General features: G+C 41.4%; 1 protein-coding gene and 1 long non-coding RNA gene across 3 annotated transcripts; one reads left to right on the top strand and one right to left on the bottom strand.

The window, feature by feature from the left end:
* Positions 1-7: 7 nt before the first annotated feature.
* Positions 8-24,729, bottom strand: myot (myotilin). Of its 2 annotated transcripts, none has more exons than XM_055034124.1 (18): positions 24,617-24,729; positions 17,956-17,997; positions 17,731-17,875; positions 17,430-17,492; positions 16,238-16,379; positions 15,576-15,599; positions 15,208-15,327; positions 14,904-15,111; positions 8,590-8,803; positions 7,610-8,526; positions 6,655-6,805; positions 6,149-6,250; positions 5,034-5,071; positions 3,786-3,924; positions 3,490-3,697; positions 3,230-3,395; positions 2,957-3,090; positions 8-1,473 (listed from the first exon to the last, which is right to left on the bottom strand). In XM_055034124.1, the coding sequence occupies exons 2-18, from the start codon at positions 17,973-17,975 to the stop codon at positions 1,331-1,333; spliced, it is 2,934 nt and encodes a 977-aa protein (XP_054890099.1). In that variant the 5' UTR covers positions 17,976-17,997; positions 24,617-24,729; the 3' UTR covers positions 8-1,330. The 2 variants fall into 2 exon arrangements, with proteins under 2 accessions (XP_054890099.1, XP_054890098.1); XM_055034123.1 differs by lacking the exon at positions 24,617-24,729 and adding an exon at positions 23,943-24,011.
* On the top strand, positions 24,666-25,336 carry LOC129362554 (uncharacterized). Its single transcript, XR_008606242.1, has 2 exons — positions 24,666-24,777; positions 25,067-25,336. It is a non-coding gene; the product is annotated as an uncharacterized LOC129362554 (long non-coding RNA).

The raw sequence follows: 25,336 nt of genomic DNA, 5'->3' as shown, positions 1-25,336 counted from the left end.
GACAAGCTCAGAGTTCAACTTTATTACTAATAGCTCCTGTAATATTACATACAGTACCTACAAACACACTTATTACAGTTTAAAATATTTAAAAATGTAACAGTGGGCACTTCCTGAGCCAGACACCGCTACAATTCAATGAATGCAGCAAGTACTAAACAGCTACTTGTGTATACTCAGCAAAACATCAGTAAGCCGTAAAATGCAGATTTATCTCATGAGGCTCTGACTTCAGCTTCCTGTGGACATTTAAAAAAAAAAACAAGTTAGTTGTGTGAACTTCGCTTGCATGCAACTTCAGTCAAAAATAAAATGTAACAAGGTCCAGGCTGGCATCAAGCAAATCAATATAAACAAGTTTAATAAGAAGACTCCCTCTGTTGGCTGGTATGCTGATACCCAATTAAAATTCAAAACCAAAGACGAATCAATGCAAGAGGGAAACAAGTTCTCTTCTGTAATCGAGTTTAAAACAGCTTCTCTGCACTGCAGATGTGATCAAATGTAAACGTAGAGGTCGTGACCTTTGCTCCAAATGCAGGTTGGGTATCAGAATAGCAGCTTTTTTTTTTTTTTAATTCAGCTATCTTTAAGCCAAGACAATACTTCTGAAATTTAAAATAAAAAAGCCACATTCAAAAAAAAACAATACAGAGATAAATTCAATATGAGACAAAAGCAGCAAATGTCAGTTTTTCCCCTAAACATCTTCAAAGCAGCTGAACTTTGACAACTCAGATTTCTGGGACTGAAACAGTCAAACATTTGTGGAGTTTAAAGTGCAGCGTTGCAGAAAGAGTGATTGAACGTTTTGGTTTCTGACTCTCACTCCACAGCACTGTTCTATGTTCTGGTACCGGTTGGACTCCGCCTGACTTTCAAATGCACCTTCACACAGAACAATGCTGTTTCTAGAAGCAAACTGCACATGTGCTCTGTAAAACACATCGCATGGCAGCGCTCAGGAAAGCAGTACCGATGCCGGGCCGCATAGCTTGGAGCTGCATGCCGACTCTGCAGAGTTCTAATAATACCGACTCAGAAGCTGCATTCTGCTGAGAGCAGACAGGACAGAACATCGAAAAGCTGGTTCAGTGACGAACAGCAGCCGATTATCAGAGCTGAATTCAAGCAGCTTTTTCCTCAAAGTTGTTTTGATGGAGTCTGAAATGTCAGGCAAATCCAACAATAAGAGAGCAGCTGTGGGCATCATGAAACCTCTGATGTGTGGAGAAGTTCAGAAATGAAAGAAAATAAAAATGGTCATTCTGGTGTGACGCTGATCTGGCTCCAGAGGTTCCAGTCCAGTTGTGACTGAAGGCGTTTGAGTCTACAGCTCTTCGCTCTCGTACAGCGGAGCCGTGTGCTGAGCGGGGCTCTCCGCCGTCAGGGCAGGAACGTGACTCAGAGACGACAGCAGCTTCAGCGTCTTGGAGGCAGGAGGAGCCGTTTTCACGGCTGGGGTTGTGCGAGCTGGAAGAGAAAAGGCACGGCTGACTGAACCTTGGATAAAAATACATTTATTGCAGCGAACGTTGCTGAATTATTACACAATTATTTCACATGAAAAGTGCAGCAGATCCCACCCGGGGAGCCACAAGCCTTAATGGCGACTGGACACAGGCTGCAGATTCTTCTCATGCCACGTGTCTGAAAATAACTCCTGCCCAGTGCAGAGCGGCAGGCGTGGCTCACTGCCAGGTAACGGCATGTCCACACACCAACAATGGGTCACTTTCAGGATTCACACTTTAAACTAGATTTAACATGTTGATACAGAAAGGAAAAAGTTTCACTTTTGTCTTTAGCTTCGGGTTAAAACACTGTTGCTTTTGAATAGCCAGATCTGATAGCCTGTCCCTAAAACTAACCACTTACTAACTTAGTACACGGTACATTTTAGTATTCATGTGATTTTTCTAAATCACAAGAATAAAGTTGTAAAATGAGAACAATTTTGGAAAACGGTAAAAATAAAGTACAGGGAGAAAATATGAATTTATATGAAGTAAAAAGCAATCTTGTAAAGTTTGTAGTGCATGAGTGAAAAATAATTTAAGTACAAGAAAAAAAGTTAATGTGTGAGGAAAAGTGTGTAATTTACAATAATAATAAAAAAAAAGGGTTCAGAATAAACAACAATTTGTAACGCACTAGGAAAAAAAGATCCTAATGTCTGAGGAAAAAGGTTTGTAACGCCAGAAAAAAAGTTCAGAATGTACGAGAAAAAGAGCTTTGAACAAACGATTTGCCATTAAAACAACTACATTTCACGGCTCATTGTCTGGTAATATTATGACTTTCTCCTCTATAATGACTTTTCTAATGATTAAAAGATTAATAAATCTTGCACTCTTAACATTCTGTGGTACTAAGGTATTGTGCATTCAATGGCCAGAAGAAAATGCAATTTCTGAGTTTCTCATAGCCAGTTGCTCAGAATCATCCATCATTTTGTATAAAACAATAATGCAATCTTGCTTCTGTGTGTGTGTGTGTGTGTGTGTGTGTGTGTGTGTGTGTGTGTGTGTGTGTGTGTGTGTGTGTGTGTGAGTGCAACTAAACTCAAAGAGCCTGTAAAACTCACTTTCTACTCTTGCTGGTGAGCCGTTGTGTTTGTGGGAACATGGAGCGCTCCACAGAACAGATGCTGTTATTTGATAGAGCAGAAACCCAATAGCGAAGCTGCACTTCCATCTCATGAGCCTTCTTCGCAGTGATGCGTTCGGATGTAAACTGAACAGCTCGCTGCCTCACGAGTTCAGAGTTTCTGCTCGATCACATAACAGTTCTGGAGGACAGCAGATGGAGAATGTGTGCTCAGGGCTACAATGAATCCAGCTCTGTTTGATTTTACAGCTTTGCCTCTATGGTAACCTGCAGCATATCTCATGCAACAGATGGCTCTGATGGGAGTCTTTCAGGAACATTTGCATAGAAAGGTGAACACACTTACTGCCAACGTCCAGCCTGGCGTTGCAGGTGGACATGCCGGCTTCGTTAATGGCCGACAGCGTGTACCAGCCAGAGTCGGACTTTGTCACTCTATCAATCAGCAGACACTGGCGACCCGAGCCGTCCTGGTACAGACTGGAGAAACAAAACAACGTCCGCACATGAAGGTCCTGCTAGCAGAGTTCAGCTCTCAGTCTGAGGTCAACTTTCATCCATCGTTATTGTGAAAGCTGTGAAGAGTGTTTATTATTAAAATGAGTGGTTAGCGTTTCACCTCATTCTGTTGGGGTCAATGCGCAGCATGTCTTTGTCCTTCTTCCAGAAAAGCTGTGGAGGAGGAGAAGCATCGACTTTACATTCTAACCGCACGGTGTCTCCTTCCAGAGCTCTGGTGTTCAACATCTTTTGGGCAAAGGTGGGAGGGCGGAGGGCTTCCTGAGCTGCAAAACAAACATTTTTTACTTCTAATTCCAGTCAACCCAACACCCATGACTTTTTAGTTCACATTTTCAACATATGCCGTCAGATTTATACCTATGACGTCCAACCTCATGGTAAACCTGCTCTCTCCAGCTCGGTTCTTGGCCACACACTCGTACACACCGGCGTGATGCACCGTGACGATCTCTATGATGAACGAATGCATCCCTTTCTCACACACCAGCATCTTATGGTAATCGTCTGGGCGGATAGCCTTGCCGTCCAGGCACCAGGAGATGTCCGGGGCCGGGAGCCCGCTGACCTGCACCGTACGGAAGAAGACGACATTTCTCACTCTGCGACGGCTTCCTCAGACATCTGGACAATTAACCAAAAGGTGTGAGAATCACCTTGAAGTCGATCCTGCAGAAGCGTCCCTCTTCAACTGTGAGGTCTGGGGGGATCTGAAGGAAGCGAGGAGCGAAACATTTCTCCTGGATCGCTGATCCCTCATTAGTCCTCTCATCTGTCCCGGAGTGGTGCCTCCCCCTGACAGGGATCAGATTTGATCATTTCACTTTCAATGACTCCATGTTACTTAATCGACTGCGCGCGCAAACACACACACACGCATTTCTGAAAGCAGAATATTTCTGGTACATAAAGGATGAACCCGTAGCCGTTTCCATTAACGATATAACTGCGCAACTTGAAATTTTGAAAATAAATTCACTGAATGGAAATGTGCCAATTTTGAAAAGAGTTTTTCAATCAAATGTTTCGGCACTAGCGCGAGTCAGTTTTTCAGTTAAATTGAAATACGTGAACTTCGCAAAACTGCTACGGAAAAACTTTAATAGCATCACATGAGTCACACGACCAATTGAATGTTACTACTGGCAAAAATGATGGATGACAATGACAGGAAGTAGGAGGAGCATCACTTTTTGGGGGACGATGTGCAGCTGGCGCCATCAGAGCTCACACATCAGAGTTCTGGAGGACAGTAACTCAAAGTTGAGACATTCAGCGTGTTGAATCCATAGCTCTTCTATAAAATGGCCGACTACAATTTCCCCAAAGGTCGCTCACAAAGAGGCGTGGCTTCTTGCTACTGAACAATATGCCAACGTCTCCTCTGATTGGCTGACGGATGTTTGCTAGAACCATGAATATAATCTCAGATAACTGTGTACATCTGTCACTGCCATGATTTTAATGACTTATCACATGAACAAACTAATTCAAATGTGATTTTAATGGTGTTTCTTATTTAATAATAATAAAAAAACACTAATTCTGAAATTGTGTTTTTGACATCATCATAATACTGACAAATATTTGGGCAAATTTTTAATGGAGACGTTTGTCTCTTTTTGATTATTATTATTTGAAATGAGGATAAATGTCCCTTATGGTTGGAGAGATCTTGAAATTCAAGCCGAATCTTTCTTCTAAGACACTTCCTGAGCACATGAAGCAATGTGTTGCATCTCAGCTTAATTATTAACATCACAAAGTGATCACTGCGTTTCATCCGCATGTTTTCCACAAGACCAATATTTACAGCTGCACAGTAAACACTGGCCTGCTCCCGCACTCAAACTCCCAATGTGAAAGCAGAATAGAAGCAGTATTGATGTGTGAATCATAGTTACCAGAGTCCACCTGTTCGTCTTCCTTCTGGAGACTCTGACTGCAACAGACAACAGGGTCGGTGTTACAGCTTTGAAAACTCATCACAGTGCAGAGCAGAGCAGGACAAACGCCAGGAGGGGAGCTCTGAGTGTGTGGATGTTTGGACACAATAGACCTGTTGTCACCAGTGGAGGGACCCGTTCTCAGAAGGCTGGATCAAAATAACTTCTGACTAACGTAGCTGGACGTGAAGGATGTGCATTTGAGAGTGTGTGGACATGCCTGCATTGGCATTGTGTGTGTGCTTATGACAGGAGAGAAAGGATGGTGCAAAGCCCAGAGAGCAACACAGTGTGGTTGAAATGACAACAGCTCTTTCAGCTTGTTTAGAGGCCCTGAGAGGGAAATGGGCTTCCATGCAGCCTTTCAAACCATGATGGCTACATTAGTGTTGACTCTCCCAAAAACAACAGGATCAAATGGATTGGAGGTTTCATAGCCTTGAGCAAATATTCATTTTATTTTCATTTAAAAAGTAGCATCTATAAAGTGTGCCAAGTACATGTATTCAAAAGTCAAATACTTTGTAGGAACATCTTTTCCTAAGTTAGAGCTGCAAGTCTTTAAAGTAAAACAAACCCTCAATGTATGACAAGCCTGGCAGCCCACCAGGCTTCACTTGCCCCCTGCCAGGATAAATATGACTTTTTATTTATTAAAGTGTTTTTTTAAGACACCGGTAACGGGGATAGCAAAGACGGATTAAAGAGTCTCTTGTTGAGTTGGTTAAAATTCAATGCCAACATATATGGTCACTGTGTGAACTCACAGGGAGCCTGAGGTCAGGGGTCATTTTTTAATTCATCTGCACAACGCAATCACTGCCAACAACTTTAATTAGGATGAAACAAGGTTTTTTTTTTTTTAACCACATCTAAAAGCAAAAGTACTTCTAATTTGTAGCTCTCCTATCCCATCCTAACAACACACTCCTTTGTGTTGGTCTATTACCTGTCAGTGATGAACTGTGGACAAGTTCAAAGAGGTGTAAAAATGTTTGTACATCAGTAATATTATGGGTTCTTCTGATGCACTACATTTGATGCTTTCCTGACTAAAAAGAAAACCGTAGTACCTGGTCAAGCTGCAAGTCAGAGAGATTGTCTTGGTCCATCATATACGTAGCATTGTCTGGACCCAGCAGCCTGCGAGCCATTCGCTCCTCATACGACAGTTTCTGGCGAGAAAAAAAAGCATTCTTACTAAACTGGCTTAGAGGAAACAAAGCGTGAGAACGTGAGTTTAAGGTAGCTTCTTCTAATCAAGGCAGCAGAAGAGCCTTCAAAAGCAGATGAGAGTTGATGTAGAAAGCAATCAGTCAAGCTTTGATGTAATGATGGTGAGAAAACTTCAGTTCATTTTCCACAGAATAAACTGAAACTTGTACAACTGATTTTATGAATGAATCAATTTGTTTTTATGTAAATCAACAAAAAAGAAAATACACCCTTAGTAAGGCAAGCAAAACGCTTTTAGATGCTTTGTTTGACAAGCAGTTTTTGATGGATCATGTCTATAGTTTAGTTTGTGTTTATTTCACACAGGAAGTGTTTTCTTTTTCCTGTAGGCCATCTGTCACACCTGGCTGTGTCTCCTCCTGGCTTCCTTGGAGCGAAGCTTCTTCTCCAGATCCTGAATCAAGGCGTCTTTAGAGCCCTGGATGTCTTCGTCTGTGGAGCGGGAGGAGGACGGCCGAGGAGCTACGGATTTCTTCAAGATGGGCTTCGGAAGGCTGAAGGGAGCAGTGAGAAAAGATAACAGATGACAATGATAAGAAAACATTTTCAGAGACAGAAAATTAAAATCAAATCTCACTTAACAAAAATAATCCTACCCCTTTTTGGTCATATTTTATCAGACAAACTTCTGTGTCTCCTACTAGGATTTTATGCCATAGATGAACCCAGAATAAGCCTGTTCATGTGTGGCACTTTATCAAGTCCAGTTAAAAAAAAAACAACAAAATACCTGCCTTTGGGCAGGAGAGATGTCCTGCCCAAAGAGAGAATGGGGGTTCAAACTGGCCGGCAACCCACTGAGCCACCGTCACACTGGCGGTGTAATCAGCTGCTTATAAACACCAATGAGGTCATAGGTCAGGAAAGAGGTTCTCAGTCATGGTTTCAAACCGTGTCCTGGTCGGCCCAGGAGAAGTTTTTCAACCTAAAACAGATACGATGGCCGTGTTTCATCAGCCTTATTTACTACTCCCCAAGAAGAACCTCCATAAACACAAAACATCAGAGAAGAGGGTTCTGTGGTAACTCTGGAGGAGCTGCAGGGATCTACTGCTCATGTGGAAGAATATGGATTTATGTACTCCACAAATCTGGAGTTTAATGAAGGAGAGTAAAGAATTAAACTATTCTTATAAGGATCTGTTAAGTTTGCTCATAATGCATCCCTGAATTTTTTTAAAGATACTTTCCATGTAACGTTACTCAAGCTGTAGCTTTTAAGGGGTGTGAATACGTTTGCCTGGTAGTGCATTTTGTAAACATCACGCATCTAAACAGGAAAGTGCATTTAAACTCACGTGTTTGACGTCCCCTTGTAGCCAGCAGGCAGGGAGACCACAGTGGGCTGAACCCTGCTCTGATTGTTCATCTGGGGGAGGGAGGATGAGGAAGGACGGCAAGGGATGGAGGGAGACACTGGGAGGGGCTGCTGAGGAAGGGAGGATGTGGAAGCAGAGGTCCTCATAGGGAGGAGCGGACTGGAGGGCGCCAGCTGGGAGCAGGAAGGGGAGGCGGAGGGGTGGGGGAGGCTGGAGCTGGGAGACAGTTTGGAGGAGAAGGAGGAGGACGGGGAGGGCAGCACAGAGCAGAGGTAGGCAGCAGAAGCAGACAGGGCGTCCTGGTTGGCGGGCAGGCTGGCACTGCCGAGGCCGGAGGCGCTGGGGACCCTGGGGGTGAGGGTGATGGTGGAGCGCATGGTGGTGCGGGGCAGCGAGGAGGAGGAGGTAGAGGGAGGGAGCAGAGAGGCACTGGAAGAAAAAGGAGGCGCAGTAGAGGAGGCTGAGGTGGATGTTGGAGAGTTGAGGCTGGATGAGGAGGGGGAGGACTTGGCGGTTCCATTGGCCTGCATCTGGATCTGACCGTGGTCCGCTGACCTGGTCTGGTTCTGATTCAGGCTTAGCGACTGGAACTGGGACTGAGTCTGGGACACAGACTTGGACATGGACTGAGCTTGAGAAAATGTCTGAGTGTGACTGGCCTTCATCTGGCCCTCTGTGATGTTGGCGCTGCTCTGGGTACTGCTGAGATTCTGCTGGTTGTTCTGGTTCTCCTGGGCTTCCCTCAGCACGCTCTCGTAGCTGGGCGCCTGGAAGGCCGCCTGCGACTGGATGAAGTGCCTCGGTCGCTCATAGTTGAAGGCGCTGGGCGGGAAGGCGCCGGGGGTGAAGGAGGGCAGGTCCGACAGGTTCATGTTGTTCCCTCCTGACTGGGAGGACTGGGAGAAAACGGGACGTTTAAACTCTCAGGACTCAACAGATTATCAGCCACTCAAACTTACCGTGAAGCTCAGCTTGCTTGGCGTGAACAGCTTGGGCGCTTGGGTTTTCTCCTTGACTTGTGCCGGCGGTGAGGGCGGAGGAGGCGGGCTCGGCGTGCAGACCCTGACAGGAACGTCTGGTGACCTTTGACCCTCTGAGCTCAGAACACTTTCCTCCTCGCTGCGGCCTAAAGGCTCCTCGATGGAGCGGCTAGCGGGTTCAGGCTCAGGAAGACTAAACAAGAGACAGACAAGAGTTAGAAAGAACCGCAAGGAAGGAAATGTAACCTAAAGGTCTGAATTGGAGTTGCTGAGTATTTATTGTATCGTTTATCATTTAGCGTGAGCGAATGCCTCATTTGATTTACAGTCATAATAAATACCGATTAATGAGGTTTAAAACCATCCAAAATGTATTATTGTCAGGATTCATAGTTGAACTATTTTCTCCACTGTTTGCTTAATAAAATCACCAATAAATCTGAAAACAGTTACTGAGCTTCTGTAAAAAAATAAATAAATGTTGGGTCAAAGTTAAACAAAGTAATGATTTCATATTTAAAGAAAAACCAGAGAGACAATAATAAAAAAAATGAAGTTTGGATCAGCAAAAGTAAACAATCAGAGTTAATATCAGTGTTGGTGAAATTAAACGTTTTCCAGTGCTGACTGATGAGAGTAGCAGACAGAGGAGGTTCTGCTCCCGTTTCAGCCCAGTCAGCCGGTTTCCTCCTCTAATACCAGCACGTCTGCTCCTCTACTTTTCTACTGGGAAAGAAAGAATGCCGTTACCATGACCACCATGTAGTCGCCCTGCGTAGCGGGATGATGACAATAGTCGTTCTGCCTCTCAGACTGCGGTTCAGAGCCGGGTCCGTGAGCCGACACAGACTCTGAACGGGTTCGGTCACATTTTGACACTGCAGATTCACAACCAGGCTGTACAAATCACACACACACCAACAACAAACCTTGGCTTTAAGTATCTGGACAAATCATGAAATTATTATAGTCCAGTGGTTACATAACTGAAATACTATCTTACAGCGTTATGCATTCAGGAGTCAAAACAATATCAGAAAAATCAGAACAAGCTGCTCTTTGGAGAAATAAAGAAAAAGCACAATATTAAAATTTACTTTTCCCCCCCAATTCTTTCCTTAGCTATAAAAAGCTTAAAGAATGAGTGCAACATGTAGAGCTGTGTTGTTAATTTGGGATTAAAATGATCACCAGTTTGAAGAAGAAAACTTTCACCGTGCCTAAAAGTGTGAAGTTTCCGAAGTTCGACAAAACTTTTTTTTTTTTACAAGAATGAAGTCATAATATCATTTTGATGTCAAACATTAGCAGAATAAAAACATGTCTGGAAAAATGTATGTAAAATTAACAGGAAAAGTATGTTTTAATGAGGAAAATAAAAGCTTGGATAGAGTTATCAATACATGATCAGCTTTTACATTCTTCTTTAAAATGATCACTTTCAACATTTCAAGGTCGTGCTGCTGATAATTAGCATTTTAGGCATTAAATGTTCATTTTATCACTTGAAAATGAACTGATTTATTCACTTTTATTTTTAATATGGTATTGTATAAGTGATTGAATAAAAATCTGCACAATGTGCCATTTCTTTCCTGACTAACCTTCAGAATATCTGATTATCAAAATAATCGTTAGCTGCAGCTGTACGTAGGAGTTATCATAAAATTACATATTTATTCTCCTAATATTGTGACCTTAATCTCTCATTTTGAGATTAAAATAAGAGATTTATTTTTAAAATAAATCTCTCAACGGGATTAAAGTTATATAATATTATAAAGTATTATAATATTAAATACTTTAGGTTATAATACAGTATTATAACTTTAATCCCGTAACTAAAAAGGAAATTTTTATTGTGAGTTTGATGGTCACTTTTTTAGTGGACAACTGATAGAAAACATCTCCTAGTTGGCGTTTCTCAGCATCTGTTAAAGGAAGTCAGGAAAAGCATGTAGATGGAGGCGTCCATTAAAACAAAGGCCTGCCAGCTGCTGCTTAAAGAAAGAACAGGAATGTTACGTTGACTGTGCTTCCAGCTCTTGTTTATCATGGAGATATCCCTGCATGGAAATGTCCCTGGTCTTTTGGACAGCTCAGAGGTAAAATAAGGGTTTACAAGAAACCTAAAAAGAGATTGTGCTTACAGTAAACAAACCTACATAAAGACTCAGAAGACCGTTTGAAAAACATTGCTTCATTACTTTGTCTTTGATTTGAAATATTACCGCTCCCTCAAAACCTAATTAAGACAAACTAAAAATAAAAAACTTTTTTGAAATAATTTTATAGCAACAATGCTATTAAAAACACAGATGAATTTATCGAGTTCTGAATGGAAAGTTTGAATCGACTACAATCGATACAGACATCGATGATGCAGACATCGATGTACAGAAGTCTGATATTAAAAATAAGTAGCAAAACCCTGATTTTAAGAAAACATGGCCACTTCAACAACAAAAAAAGCCTCTGGCTCAACAACTGAACCCGACAGAGTCTGAAATGAAGATTTTGGGCTTTTATAGTCAACTTTCAGGGACGACTTCTGGTGAGGATATTGTTAAACGTGTCAGTCTTACACTTTATTTCCTACAGATACAAACTCTCTTAATTTCAACTACTTGTTAATTGAACACACTCCAAACTTTTGAGGGTTAAAAAAAAAAACACCACTCAAAAGAGAGCATCCCCACTTTACTCATGTGTGACAGTCTGTGCATTTGTGTGATAAAGTGGCCTCAGCTATATTCGTCTTGGTATTCGGACATCAGCTGGCAGGTGCAAACACTAAAGCGGTGACAGAGCGGGCTTTTAAGCATACCAGTAAGACGGACACAAGAGCCGCACGGCATTGTGGGTTGGCCCAACGCAAGTCAATGACATCACAGAGACAAAGACGTCGATAGCACTTTGTAATCTAGAACTAGCGCTGGAGACACAGACTTCATACTTTCCTATAAGGATATTAGGTTGTGCACTAAATTGACCCCTGACAGCTTAGTGATGTGCACTGCCTAATAGTTGTTTGGACATGAAAGAGAGATGATTCATTTGTCTAAGAAGAACTAATTGTCCAGTTTTTTGAAATGCAGTCGTGTGAAGCACGAGAAGAAGACCGCGGCTGGTTTCTGAAGGACGCTGCCGCCATGTCTGCTCTTCAGATTACATGTGAGATCACAGTTCTGGACAGCACACTCTCTGACCAACATACTTCACACCGTGAAGCCCTCCCTGGAGTCGAACATGAACCAAAGTATCAGGTCGACTTAGAGACTGAACTGCGTCCAATAAGAAGGGCAAGGAAAGCATTTATTTATACCCCTCTCAGAGGTTAAATGAATTACTTTCCGCTTGCTGCAGAACTGATTTGAGATTCAACTGAATACCACAATGTTTTCCTTTTGTTATTTGAAAGAAACTTCACGTCTTTGAAGGAAAAGCGTTTGTATGCCTGCTGTGCAAAAGAAAACATTTACGTGGGAAGTGAAAGTGATCTGACTGGAAGTGTTAAAGCCTCAAGGTCAGGGGGCTTCTAGCGCCTCACCACAGCTCCCAGCTCAGGTCATCCAGCTGCGACGTCACTGCTGCAAACACACGAGAGCAAGAAAAAAAAACTATTGGGAAAGTTTTGGGTCCCCCTGCAGAGTGACGTCACGAGCAGCTGAGTCGAAAGAGACCAGCTCTGGGCGGATTCACTGTTCTAATACCGAGATTCACATGTTAACAGTTTCTAAAGCACTGAGTGTGAACATGTCGGAACTGCAACCAGCTTCAATTAACTCAGAGTAGCTAATTATCCCGTCAGCGTTTTCTGAAACACCGACAGACATTTTTGTTTTTATCCTCCCTTTCACGCGCTCGAAACATACAAACATAGTTTAGCTCATTTTCGGAGGGCGTGACATTAATTTATTTAGTTAAATAAAAACAACCACACTGAGGTGAAAAAAGCTAAGCTGTATATTCAAAATAGACCGTGGAGCGGACAGCTTCGCTCAAACACCCGGACACAAACCGAGTCAAAACCAAACGCCCTCGGCAGCAACAAGCCTGCTGCTCTTACCTCGCCACGGAGACCCACTGGCTGAATGAACGCGGCTCTTCACGCCGCGGTGACGCCTCTGACCTCAGCTGGAGCAAACTGACAGCAAACTGAGAGAGGCGCGCGCGCTGGCTGGCCGGACTGCAACAGGTGACAAGGCGCGCTCACGTAGGGCGCGCGCCCGTCCAGCTCGTTAAGTGAGCTCATTGGTGTTACCGTGGTTACAAACTTGTTTTATGACACGTCGAGCCTCGTTTTACTCACCTTTAACGGATTCAATTGGTTCCGTTTCAGTTTTAACAAGGATGATGGTCATAAAACTTTTATAATTAAATTTAAATATGTATATTTATTTATTTATTGCACACCTACAACACATCAAATAAATAAATAAATAAAAAACTGGAGAAAACTAGATCCAAGTGTGTTGCGTGTTATTTACTCTTGAGAATTTGCCGTGTATTTAAATCGCAAAAGCTGTTGAATCAATAATATAATGTTTTTGTCCCCTGGGACAATAAGACCAAGCAGGTAAAGAAAGGTTCTCCTCCCCACTGTTGCTCCATGTTTGGTTTGATTGATTGATGATTGATTGATCGATTGCTGCAAAGTTGACTATCAACTGATACCTGCTTGTTCAGTTCAAAGAACTGATGAAAACTCAATTTGATCAATTTCAATAAACTCAACCTGCCTGTGTCGTTTCGCAATTAGAAATTAATTGGAGTCTGTATGATTGAACCAAATATATATATTTTTTTCCTTTGTAAAGTTCCTTCACTCTGCTTTTCGTGAAAAAGCAGAATGAAGGTTCTGCTTTTCTTCATTGGGGATGCTGTGAGTAAACTGAACTGAATCTTACTTTATTAGTTACCCTGCAAAGCAAGTCAATTGCACATAAAATTATCTTGGCTATAGTAGCATTAACCCTACACATGTTGACGTTTTAAACCAATTCATCATTTCCTAAGTAGATATAAAGAGCCAGAAGAGCCAGAGCCTAACAACTGGTGTAGTAAGTTCTTATATATGTTAGGATTTAAATGAAACTTTTCTAAATAAATTCAAAAAACTGAATAAAAGCACATAAGCATTTGCAGGCACAACACTTCAATGTGTTTGTGGCTATATCTGATGATTTTGCCATAACAATTCAAGATTGTGTCAGCTACTCTAACAAAAGAAAACACGACCAGTGTTGGATCAGTTTCATGCACATCACAAGGATCCATACGTCTCCAAAGCGAGACCTCGTCTTGGAAAAGTCCGATCTCAGTTTTATTTTCTTCGACTCGGAATATAATCCCACTAAAATGTAATGAAAGACGCGTGAGACGGAGAAAGCTGCAGAAGTCCTGGAGTGTTGCTCCAAGGCCATAGACACAAAAAAGACGAGTCTTTAAGGAAATGCGAGGGAGTACGCAGCTCAAAGTCGAAATTAGAGACGACATGGAAGCGCACAGAAAGAGCCTGGGAAGAAAACATTTACAATACTGCATGTCTGGATGGTGTCAGCACTAAAGGCCGTCAAGCAGAGCAGCAATATGGGATGTTGCAGCACCTCTTCCACTTTTGAATTATTGTTTTTAATGGAAAATAAACTTGTTTTCTGACACCATTTTGTGCATGGAAACTAAATCAATAAAAATACAGCACTCCTTCCAGAAATACAATCCTTAAGGATTCGAGGACTTTTTATCGTCAAACCAACCTTTGCTTGTTTGTGGCACAAGAATTTGGATTCAGGTCCCAGATTAAAAAAACATAATAAAAAAAACACTTAATAAGTAAATGGAAATAAAATAATTTTAAAAAGGGAATAGAAATTAATAGCAAAAATTCGTTTCTGATAATTTTGGAAATGGACACCAGCGACCTCCTGTGGATAAACACGTGAACTACAGCACGAGTGCAGTACACAGATTTAATATCATCACCACAAATAATGGCCTAAAGCGTTTTTTAAAAGATGATTTGAAGAGAAAAAAAAAACCTTTTGAGAAGAAAAAAAAGGTGAACATATTATATGTAATAGAATTAAAGGAATACTTGACCACCTGGTACAATAAATTATTTTTTCTTTCTATAATATTACAAAAAACAATTACTTGCTTGCTTACTCTTTTGACGGCTTTTCTCTTGCAACTTTTCCACTATGCTAGAACAGAGCATTAAACTACAGGGGAATAAAAAATAACCTTAAGTCGTGTAACGTCTCAGTGTGTGACAGCCTTCATGTACTCACTCTGCACCGAGGATGCTGTCTTCTAAGGGGCTGTCGGGCCACTCCGGAGGGGGGAGGTTCATACAGTCGGGTAACACGGGAGGGAAATCCTCTATGCTCCTCCTGAAGGAAGTGGTTTCCTCATGGTGCTCCGCCCCGCTGTCTTCCTGACTGAGAGACAGCGCGTCTTGCTGGCGAATTGCCTCGACCTCCAGCTGCTCCTCAAGGTCTGGTGTGTGAGTGTGTGTGTGTGTGTGAGACAGGGTGACTCAGGTGAGCTCACGGATCACGCAGCGGGTTTGCGAAATAGCCAGAGATGGCGTACCGTTGTAGACTTCCAGTGTGGCTGAGCAGGAAACCGTGCCGTAGGAGTTGAGCACCACGCACTTGAACAGGCCGGAATCTTCGGGGAAAGCCTCGGTGATCACCAGCGTACACAGCTCCTCTGCAATCGAGACTCCAGCGTTACTCACAGGAATACACACCTCCCATTTTCTGTTTCGAGTATAAATTGTCGACATTCTCTTATCAGACCTTACTTTTAAAGAACTACTCCAATAGTTATGTCTAAACTTTGTAAAAGTCAACCAAAGAGTTTTACCGTGAAAAAACCCCAGAACATTTATGTGTATTCATGGACTATTTTCATCCTCCGACTATTATTATTTCATGCAATCTGTGTTTTGGACTCACCTGGCACCGATGTAGAGCTGCCTTCTGGAAACACAAGGACAGATTGTTTGAGTTAACTTTAGCTTTTGGTTCTGATTAAAGTAATTCACATCTGAAAACAAGAGCCAGTAAATGCAAGCTGCTTCATATCGCCGGTGGTCGTCTTTTAGTTTTGCTGTCACAGATAATATAAAAATGCCAGAATGCACCGACGTATAAAGACGGAATCAACTAACACAAAAGGAACTTTAATTCTGAGTGGAGAACTGCTAACTTTTTTTTCTTATAATCAGTTCTCAAAATCTTAAGGTTAGTTATTTGCAACCGTAAAACACCTTTTTATTTTCAACTTTTAGTGGAATAAAGCTAAAGCAACAGAGTCAGCAACTCTCAACAACTATAAAACTAAAACCATGAGGGAAGAGTCTGTTTAAAAGGATCACCTCCTGAAGAACGTTACACAGGTGTGCAATGACAAATTTGACTCTGTTAAGACCTTGTGCTAAGTTTTCAGCTAATGCTGATGTCAACGCCAGTGAAACTAATACAGAAGCGCTATGGTGGGTGTCAACATGGCTGACCTGAAAAGCTATATGCCATGAGTGACAGTACGGACTCTGCTTAAAAGTTGCTCACTCTGTCGCAGAACTTTGTCACATCGCATGACTCCATCTCACACTTACTCTTGCGCAATATCCTAAAATCGTCAGAGTCCTGAATTTGTTCGTCTTCTCTGTACCACATGACCTGCAGCGGAGGGGTCCCCCTCAGTCGGCACTCCAGGACCACCAGCTGACCTTTCACTGTGGACATGTCATGGAGGCCCTGGGGTGGATGAGAGTGATGATGATGAGGGATGATGATGAGGGTTCAAAGGGAGATAAGAAGAAAGGAAGAGAATGTGGATGAGCAAAATGTTTGTTGTACTTAAGAATAGAACAGCTAGTTTTCAAATTGTTTTAGGCTCAATTGAACAAATTTATTTCTTTTTTATATATATATATATATATATATATATATATATATATATATATATATATATATATAAAAATCAGTATATATATATAGATACCATTCTGTCAGCAATGGTAATGGCGAACCAACCAGACATTGTCGTAGTGGATAAACAACAGAGGAAAGCCGTTGTGGTAGATGTAGCAATACCAAGTGATTGCAACATCAGGAAAAAAGAGCATGAGAAACTGGAAAATACCAGGGCCTCAGGGAGGAACTGGAGAGGGCCTGGAAGGTGAAGACCACAGTGGTGCCTGTGGTCATCGGGGCCCTCGGGGCAGTAACCCCCAAACTGGAGCAATGGCTACAACAGATCCAGGGAACAACATCAGACATCTCAGTCCAGAAATGTGCAGTCCTTGGCACAGCCAAGATACTGCAGGACCCTCAAGCTCCCAGGCCTCTGGTAGAGGACCCGAGCTCAGAGGATAAGAACCACCCACGGTGGGTGAGAAGGGAATTTTTTTAGATACAATTTAACATCTTGAAATCGGGCCTCTGTCTCTTTAAGAAACTCCTCCTCTTCCTAAAACCCTGACTTCAGAAAGTCATGAACATGGTTCCACTATTAACCCTCTAACAACATTTTGTTAGCATTTCCATGAGAAGCAGTTTCTATAATGAGCTCAGCAGATCCACAGTTCCACCAGGTGCTTGCTAATAGCTGAAGGCTAGTCTTAAGGAGCTAAGTCCACTGAGGATTTTGAGAGCTTAATGGATTTCTCAAATGTGTGAAAGAGTCAAAGCAACAGTCCAGGTATCTTTGATGAGGGAACAATATTATAACACGATGTAAAGCTCAAAAAAGTACTTTTTACCTGTTGCTCTCCCTTTAAGGACACCCTTATAGAGATCTGGTACCTTAACAAATGTTGGCGGCACTCCTTTCCCCGAGTACTGCTGATTGTAGACAGGACTCTGCGTCTGCACACAGAAAACACACAGAGTTCTGTTTATTGCTTCTGTAACTTCTGCTTACTTGTGTACCGGCTCATGCCTGAACCAAACAGTGTTTTTCATATTTATCCTTTTCCAGGAAGGATTGTTGCGCCTGCAAATATAGCAGGCAATAAAAGGTTACATTTCCCAATATAAATGACACATTTCCATAACGCATCAGCCGAACGGGGACAAATGATTCATTTTAGGTTGATGTAATTACCCTCTGAGGGCTGACACACAGCGGTTGCACCAGGCTGGAGTGTCTCTGAGCGAGCAACGTGGAGGAGGAGGAAGAGGAGCGTTCCCGAGAGGACGAGGAAATGGTCAGAGACATGGTGCTGGTCTTCTTCTGCGTCCTCTGGACCCTGAGTGGTGAGACGCAGTGGGAGACATTACACCTTCTCAAGTTTCTCCTGTTCTCTTTGTGTGAGTGTGTGTTTCTTACTGGGTCATGTTGGAGTCCATGTCTCTGGCACTGACAGATGTCCTGCAAAATATAAAGATAAGTATATTTTTATAACTATCTTTAATTATAAAAATATATAACAAGCTGCTTATTAATGATATATTTAGAATTATCTTTATTAAGATATAATTAAAGGCAGAGAGAGAAGGAGGAAGTTCAAAGGATCATAACCCGACTCCAACGTCTTTCTGCCCGGCTTTCCAACCGTACCATTTAAAGAGCAGCAAAAACAAGCAAGGTGGATCATCAGTACTTTTTAAATTAATTTGAAAAACATAAAAACAGGCACTGAAAAACATCCCCCTTACATTGGTTACTCTATCAGAGCAAAAACGGTAAAGGGGCAGTATTATCTACTTTTCAGGCACATAGCAACATTTTATTTCGCAATAAAGTTTCAATATCTAGTTGTTATGAAAATGCTATTTATATACATCAAACATGATTTAAAAGAAATTTGACTTTGTCATTTAACGCCTGGAAACTGGGTCTCTGTCTCTTTAAGAAGCTCCTGCTCTTACTGAAATTCCGTCTTCAGGAAGCCATCACAACGTGGCTCCTCTATTAACTCATTAACAACTGACATGATTTAGGCCTAAGCATTTTATACAAAGTACAAATATTTGCAAAACACAAAAAGTAGAAAAAAGAAAGGGGAACATTTTTTTGCAGCCCTTCCAAAAGTTGCTTTGGTCTCAACCAGCTCTTATTTTGAAGGAAGATTCTGCTCACAAAGTCATCAAAATTAATTTTATTTGTTTTTATTACTATTACTATTATTAATTTTGGATATTTAAAATGAATTCCAGTTCCAACGTTAAGTGTTTATTAAAATTAAAGGTTTACTGATCCATTAGAATGTGCTCTTGCATTATTATTTTGCCATTACAAATATCTTCGTTAAAATGGTCTCAAACCAACAATATCATCGATAATCGCAATAATTCTGGGACAATTTATCGTCCAGCAAAATCTGTCATCGTAACTTCTCTTCTAGTTTGTTTTAATACCGTTTCTGTATGTTGGTTGGTTATTTTTTGTGTGTTTTGTTTATGTCTTGTAATATAACTATGTGTACTGAGTTGTGTTTAAATAGTACGATGTTTTCTGTTTGTGCTTAATTCATAGGAGATAGGATGAAATTGAACTTTTGTGCTAATTATTGCATTTTTCCTCTGCCACAAACTGATTAATGTGCGCAGCCAAGCTCAAGCACATGGTCACCCTCTGGGCGCCATCAGGAGCACATCACTTCCTGAGCAGCAGATCACTGCGTGTTTCCATCATGGTCTGACTTTATTTAGCTATAGCGTAGGGTTTCGTTGCTAACCGAAGGCGTTTCTGCGTTTTACAGCCCATTCCCACCCTGGCTCTGTCTTGGGAAGGAGAAGGAGCTGACAGAGGAGGCTGAGAGTCATGTTTCTGGGCTAAATTAAACTCTGGCTCCTCCTGAACACAGAGGAGGCTTCCTGGCCTCCATAACCAGGAAACAGGGAGAAGTTCAACTTTGATTCACTGCAGATTTCTTTGTCTTCTTTTTGGTTTTTATCACTTACACAGCTGCTAACAGGAGACTATTATGGTTTGAAGGGTCAGTATAATGCAAAATAGATTTTTTACATCATGTTGTGATGTTATTCCATTCTTAAAAACATACCAGGGTTCTTTCATGCTGGTTAGTGAAATCATTTAATCTCCAAAGGCAAAGGCTTTCATACGGGGGAATTTTTCTGCCATAATCCAACAGTACACATTTTCAGTCTGAAAGCAGGATTTAATGTCTTTTGTTCTTAAAATTCTTGGTACTTTTGCTTACATTTTTATTTTGAGAGCAGGACTTCCTGCATTTCTTCTCAAAACTCGTAATGCTTGTACTCAAAACTTTGCCTCACGCTCAGACATACTCTCTGCTCACTTATGAACAGAGGAACTGTCTTTTTGGCACAGTCGTCTATCAACCGCTCAGCCAATAGAATTAAAGTATTGTAGTAGATGTGTTTGTTTGCTTGTAGTGGGCATGCGATTGTAGCAACCTGCACAACACGCTGGATGTAGTGAGTGGTTGGGTGAACAAACTCCTGGCTAGGATCAGTAGCTGTTAGTGATCAGTAGCACTGATGGCAGATGTTTAGTGTGACTTGGAGCAGAAAGCTCAGGCTATTGCTTCTCCCTTCGTCCAGTGGGTGGTACAGGTTGCTACAATCGATAGTAGCCCCACAGGGACACCCATTAGAAGGAAACAAATGCACCCAGTGGAACACTTTTTTTCTATTGGCTCAGAGGTTACCAGGTGATGGTGCAAGCAGAAAATGTTTCGCAAGTGAGCAGAGTCCGAGCAGAGGCCATGTCTGAGCGCAAGAAAAAGTTTCGAGTACAAGAATTACAAGTTTTGAGAAGGAATGGATAAAGTCCTGCTTTCAAAATGAAAATGTCAGCAAAAACATTAGGAGTTTTGAGAACAAAAGACAGAAAAATTCCCCCATACTTCCACCTCATGGAGCAGACTTCTGCCATGACTCCCCCAATCAGCTCCTTGAGACTAGCCAGCAGCAATTAGCAAAAACCTGGTGGAACTGCACATCTAGTGAGCTCACTGTAGAACCTACTTCACAGTGCAATGCTGATAAAAATGTTGGTCAATGAACAATAGAGGAGTCATATTGTGATGACTTCCTGAAGGCGTCGTTTAATAAAAACAAGAGCTTCTTAAAGAAACAGAGGCCAAACTTCAAGGCGTTTAATGACAAAATAGCACTTTACTTGACTGTGGTATAAAACGGCACTATATGCCTAAAAAAACAACAACCACACAATCACACAGACAATGCTGCCCCTTTAAGGGAAGAAAAACAGCTGCAGCTCATGCGTTCCAGCCTGTGTCCCCTTCAGATTATCACAACAAACAGGTGCATTTGTGTGTGTGTATGTCATTTTCCTGTAGCTTGATACAGCAGCAGCTGCCGTTAAACCCTTTGTGTCGCTTGTCTCCATTACATAAATGCACAATTTATGGCTGTATTTACCAATCTGTAACCCGGCAGGTCAGAGGACCTTTGAGGCTTACAGTAAAGACTGGAGGGTAGAGGGGGGGCAAGGAGCTCAACGACAACAAGCAGGTGAACGGGTGCAACACCAGCATAGCATACACACTGATGCTCAGATGGTTTAGATGTGCAACACACACACACACACACACACACACACACACACACACACACACACACACACACACACACACAGAATATGAAAAATGTATGAATAGAGACAAGAGAAGAAGTGAAATACAACCACAGGAAATCAAAACTTCTTTGAAATGATAAAATATGACAAAAGGCTGTTTGACTTCCTCAAGTAATGAAACATTAACAAAAACAATTGATAATGTACCAAGCAATATGAAACAACAACAAAACTATGACAAGATTGTAATTATTACAGCAGTGGGCATCATTGTGTTGACAGATTTTGTCTTTTGCCTTAGAATAAAATCACTATATGAATAAATATATGGACTTGTTGCTTTGAATCCTTATATTCTAATGAAATATAGTAAAAAATAAGTAAAAAATAATTAAAAGCTTTGTTGTTCATACATAATTATTAAGAAATCAATTAAGCATCAAATGAAGAAAATTATACATGAAATCATTTTAATTACAACATAAATATTATTAATCCATATAAAAAATTATCTGTATTGACCACAAATGTGGAAACCGACATATTTATTTCCAGATTTGGAAATGAATGACTAACATCATATAATCTTTTGATTTAAATCAAGAAAACCTCATATTCTAAAATAGAAAAAACTAATAATCATACATTTGTTTTCCATAGCTCACTGTGATAAAAAAAAAAGAAGAAAACCATACATTAAAACTTTTTAATCAAACAAGTTCAACACTGACAGGCAGAGGAACTGGTGTGTCTGGTTTATGTTTTCCATCAACCAATCAGGTGTCACTGATTTAAAGCTGTAGAAATACTAACATAACAGTAATGAAATTATTTCACCCTCAACATTAAATTGGGACTCCATAATTAGTGTACTAAACCTGAAAAGAAAGATATGCATTTAAATATGGCGTTAAGAGAATGAATGAGCAGAAACGGTAAAGGGCTCATACTATTATAGCTCTGTATCAAGTCTGAGGACTCCAAAGCTCTTAGCAATCCAATACACCAGAGAGGAAAAGAAATGCCTTGCCCGTGGACATAATGACCGAGACAAACGGAGCAGGGATTTCAACTGGCAACCCACTGGTTACAAGACAAAACCCTCTACGTCCCGTCGCCACTGCGGCTTCAGAATCCGACAACTGTTCACACGAGTTGGTGAACCTGAGAACAGCTTTCAGGAGGCAACCAGCACCTGCTTGAGGTCCATAGTAATTTAAGCAACCACCCAGTGTGACGTCAGCCCTGAACACATCGCGTGGTTTCTCTCAGCTGTGGACACATTTAGCTCCTGCTGTGGTTCAGCTGTAGAGGTAAAGCACAACAGTAGCTGTGCAGCTATAATTCTGTGCAACACAAAAGCAGTTTTTATGAAACTACCTAATTTTCAATTAATGAAGAAGTAGAACAATTTAACTAATGTATTTGTTCAAAAATGACATTTCTTATAACTGGTTAACGAGTCACCTTCACGAGATAAGATTATAGATGATACATTTATTATCTTTTCATTTTTCCAGAATGCCAGCGTTGATCAAGTTCTTACTGCAGAGGACCCCTGCTGTTCACGGAGGTTTAGACCACAACCGTCCACGAATACCTGCAATTACCGCCAATACTTTGAGAAGACGTCTAAAACGCTTAGATATATGTATGTAAATAAACTAGACACACCAAACATACCTCAACAGTGGAAACCGTCTTAGCACTAAAAGAAAAGCTAACAGTAATCACAGACTTTCCTCTCTTCGGTCTCTTGGTATACAGCCAATCAGTGTCAAGAGGGAAAAAATGGCGCCTCTGGATTGGCTGCTTTGCAACAGCCAATAGTGTGTCAAGTAGCACTGGGCATATTAATGTCTCTCTCTTCCTTTCTCCTTGTTCCCCCATAATTAAAACGGAAAACAAAGTCGGTTACATGGAAACTTTCCCTGTAGCGGGTTTAGGATTTTAATACCAAACACGTTTTAGGATTTTATTACCTGTATTAAAATGTGTAGCTGTAATACTTGTGGCAGCAATGTTTACTTAGCTAGTTTTAGCTAAGTAAACATAATGTCGCTACGTAGCTAAACATAAGTACATTCCCTGTTGAATATTTATGCTCCTGCAAATAATTTGAATCTGCAAACACTGAACTGCGAAAAGGCGAGGTTCTGCCATAGATCCAAATGTTTGAATTGTGCATGCTTATTTTCTTTTTCAAAGGAGGGGACCAAGGTTGGAAAATTTTGGGGGGTTTTATTGGAAAAACATGGTCCATTTTCAACAATAACAAAAACAAACAAAGAAACCAGGATTTGGGTTTCTTTTTTTCTGAAAATATTTACTATAAATAGCCAAACTTAATAAATGAACAAAAAGTAGATTTTGGTTCACCAAGGTTTGCTTTGGAATAAAAGTCTAAACCAATACATGTACTCCTACTTAGTATGAAAATAAATAAAATCCAAGAAGCACTGTTGTTAAAAGAAAATTACTTGTTCTTGACAGTTTTCAGTTAGAAAAGACTTTAACTTGTTAGGAGTAATTTTCTCCTATTTAAGCATAAAAAGCCTCCATCTGCATATGAATGACAGTTTTGTCTCATTCTTGCAGAATAGGGTCTGAAAATGGAACCAGGGCTCACCTTGGACACCCCTGCTTTAAAGGCTGTGATTATATTGGGGCAAAACAGGAAAAAATTCAAGTGCTATGGATATGCTTGTCAGGTGCCATGCATTTATACCTCTTCTTCAAATGTGTTGTAAAAACACAGTTATCTGAAGGGTATGCTGGATTTTTACCTGCAAGCATCATGATCTCCACAGCTCAACATAAGGCGTGGAAGGACTTTGAGACATTTCCTCAACCGCTGAAAAACGAGCTCCCAACTCTTCTCAGGCGGTCTCGCATGGGAGACCAATTTAGTGTGGATTGGGTCAGCTGGTCGGTCCGACCACCAACCACACTCTAGTGCTGTGCAATGAATCTCCTCAGCAACACACACACATATGCACACACACTTGCTCTGTGAGTGAGATTTGACTGGTATGTACTGCAGGCTATAAATGACACAACTTTGTTTTGTCATTCCACCCATTAAGAATCCAAATACTTGATTGCATCCACAGTCACATGGATTCAGACGTTAGAAAATTAGATCCTCGATAAGGATGGCAGGTTGGTGAGGAGGGGGTGGTGGGGTGTATAGGCTCATGACACAGCACATAAAATTAGCCCAGGGCAGACCACCCCCCATACTCCAAAACCCAGCTGTCGTCTTCTCTCTGACTGCAAACTCATTCACTTCATGCAATAACACGCTCTATCGTGAACCCAACGGGCTTCAACCAATTAAATCATAGCACGATGAGACCAATCTGTAGGTTGGGTTTGGACTACGGGTGACGATCGTAGCCGTGCACGTGTAAAACAACCCCCACCAACCCCTCCACCCATCATAAGCTGAGCCCCTTACCTGTCTGCTCTTTCTCCAGCAGATTAAACAACACAAACTAAAGTCCCAATTCACCAGGAGGACGATCCCGTCAAACTGCTAGGTGACCGTGTGTCTGCCGGACATGACTTGGCCAACGGGCGCTTGCTGCTATGGTTGAGCTGACACACACTTTTACACATGTATGTGTGCGTGTGTGTGTGTGTGTGTGTGTGTGTGTGCTCATGGGGTGTATTGAAAGGGTCAGGAGGAGGGGGTAAGAGGAGGGGATAGCAAAGTTCTTCTGGAGGGCAGCAAAAGGAGCAAAAAAACTACTTCAAGTAGTTTTCAGCTTTGAAACTGAATGCTGGATGGATTATTCATTAGATTCCTTCTTTAGCATAAGAAAAATACAAATACAAATGACTAGTATAGAGAATGATATATTTGTAGTTTACTATTTATTTTTCATGATTAAAATTGTTCTTCTAGATGTTGGCGATGTTTTTATGCAAAAGAGGCGTTCAGGGTGTCCTGGCTGACGGAACAAAGTTTATCCAAGAACTGGAGACAGGAAACCTGCGACCGGTGCCAGAGAGTCGTCTGTGGAAACATAAAACTCAGAGCGAGACAGACACACGGAGAGGGTGACGGGTTAATGCAGTCTGACAGAGGACCACTGCTGATGTCCAGCTACTAATGTACTAGCTCAACTACCACGATGAACCATGAATAAAGAAAGAAGAAAACTTTGCAAACCAA

Source organism: Poeciliopsis prolifica, unplaced genomic scaffold (assembly GCF_027474105.1).
Source record: "Poeciliopsis prolifica strain line A6 unplaced genomic scaffold, Auburn_PproV2 SCAFFOLD009, whole genome shotgun sequence".
NCBI lineage: Eukaryota > Metazoa > Chordata > Actinopteri > Cyprinodontiformes > Poeciliidae > Poeciliopsis > Poeciliopsis prolifica.
Note: the sequence above shows the minus strand (reverse complement) of the source record. Positions and strands in the feature narration are given on the sequence as shown.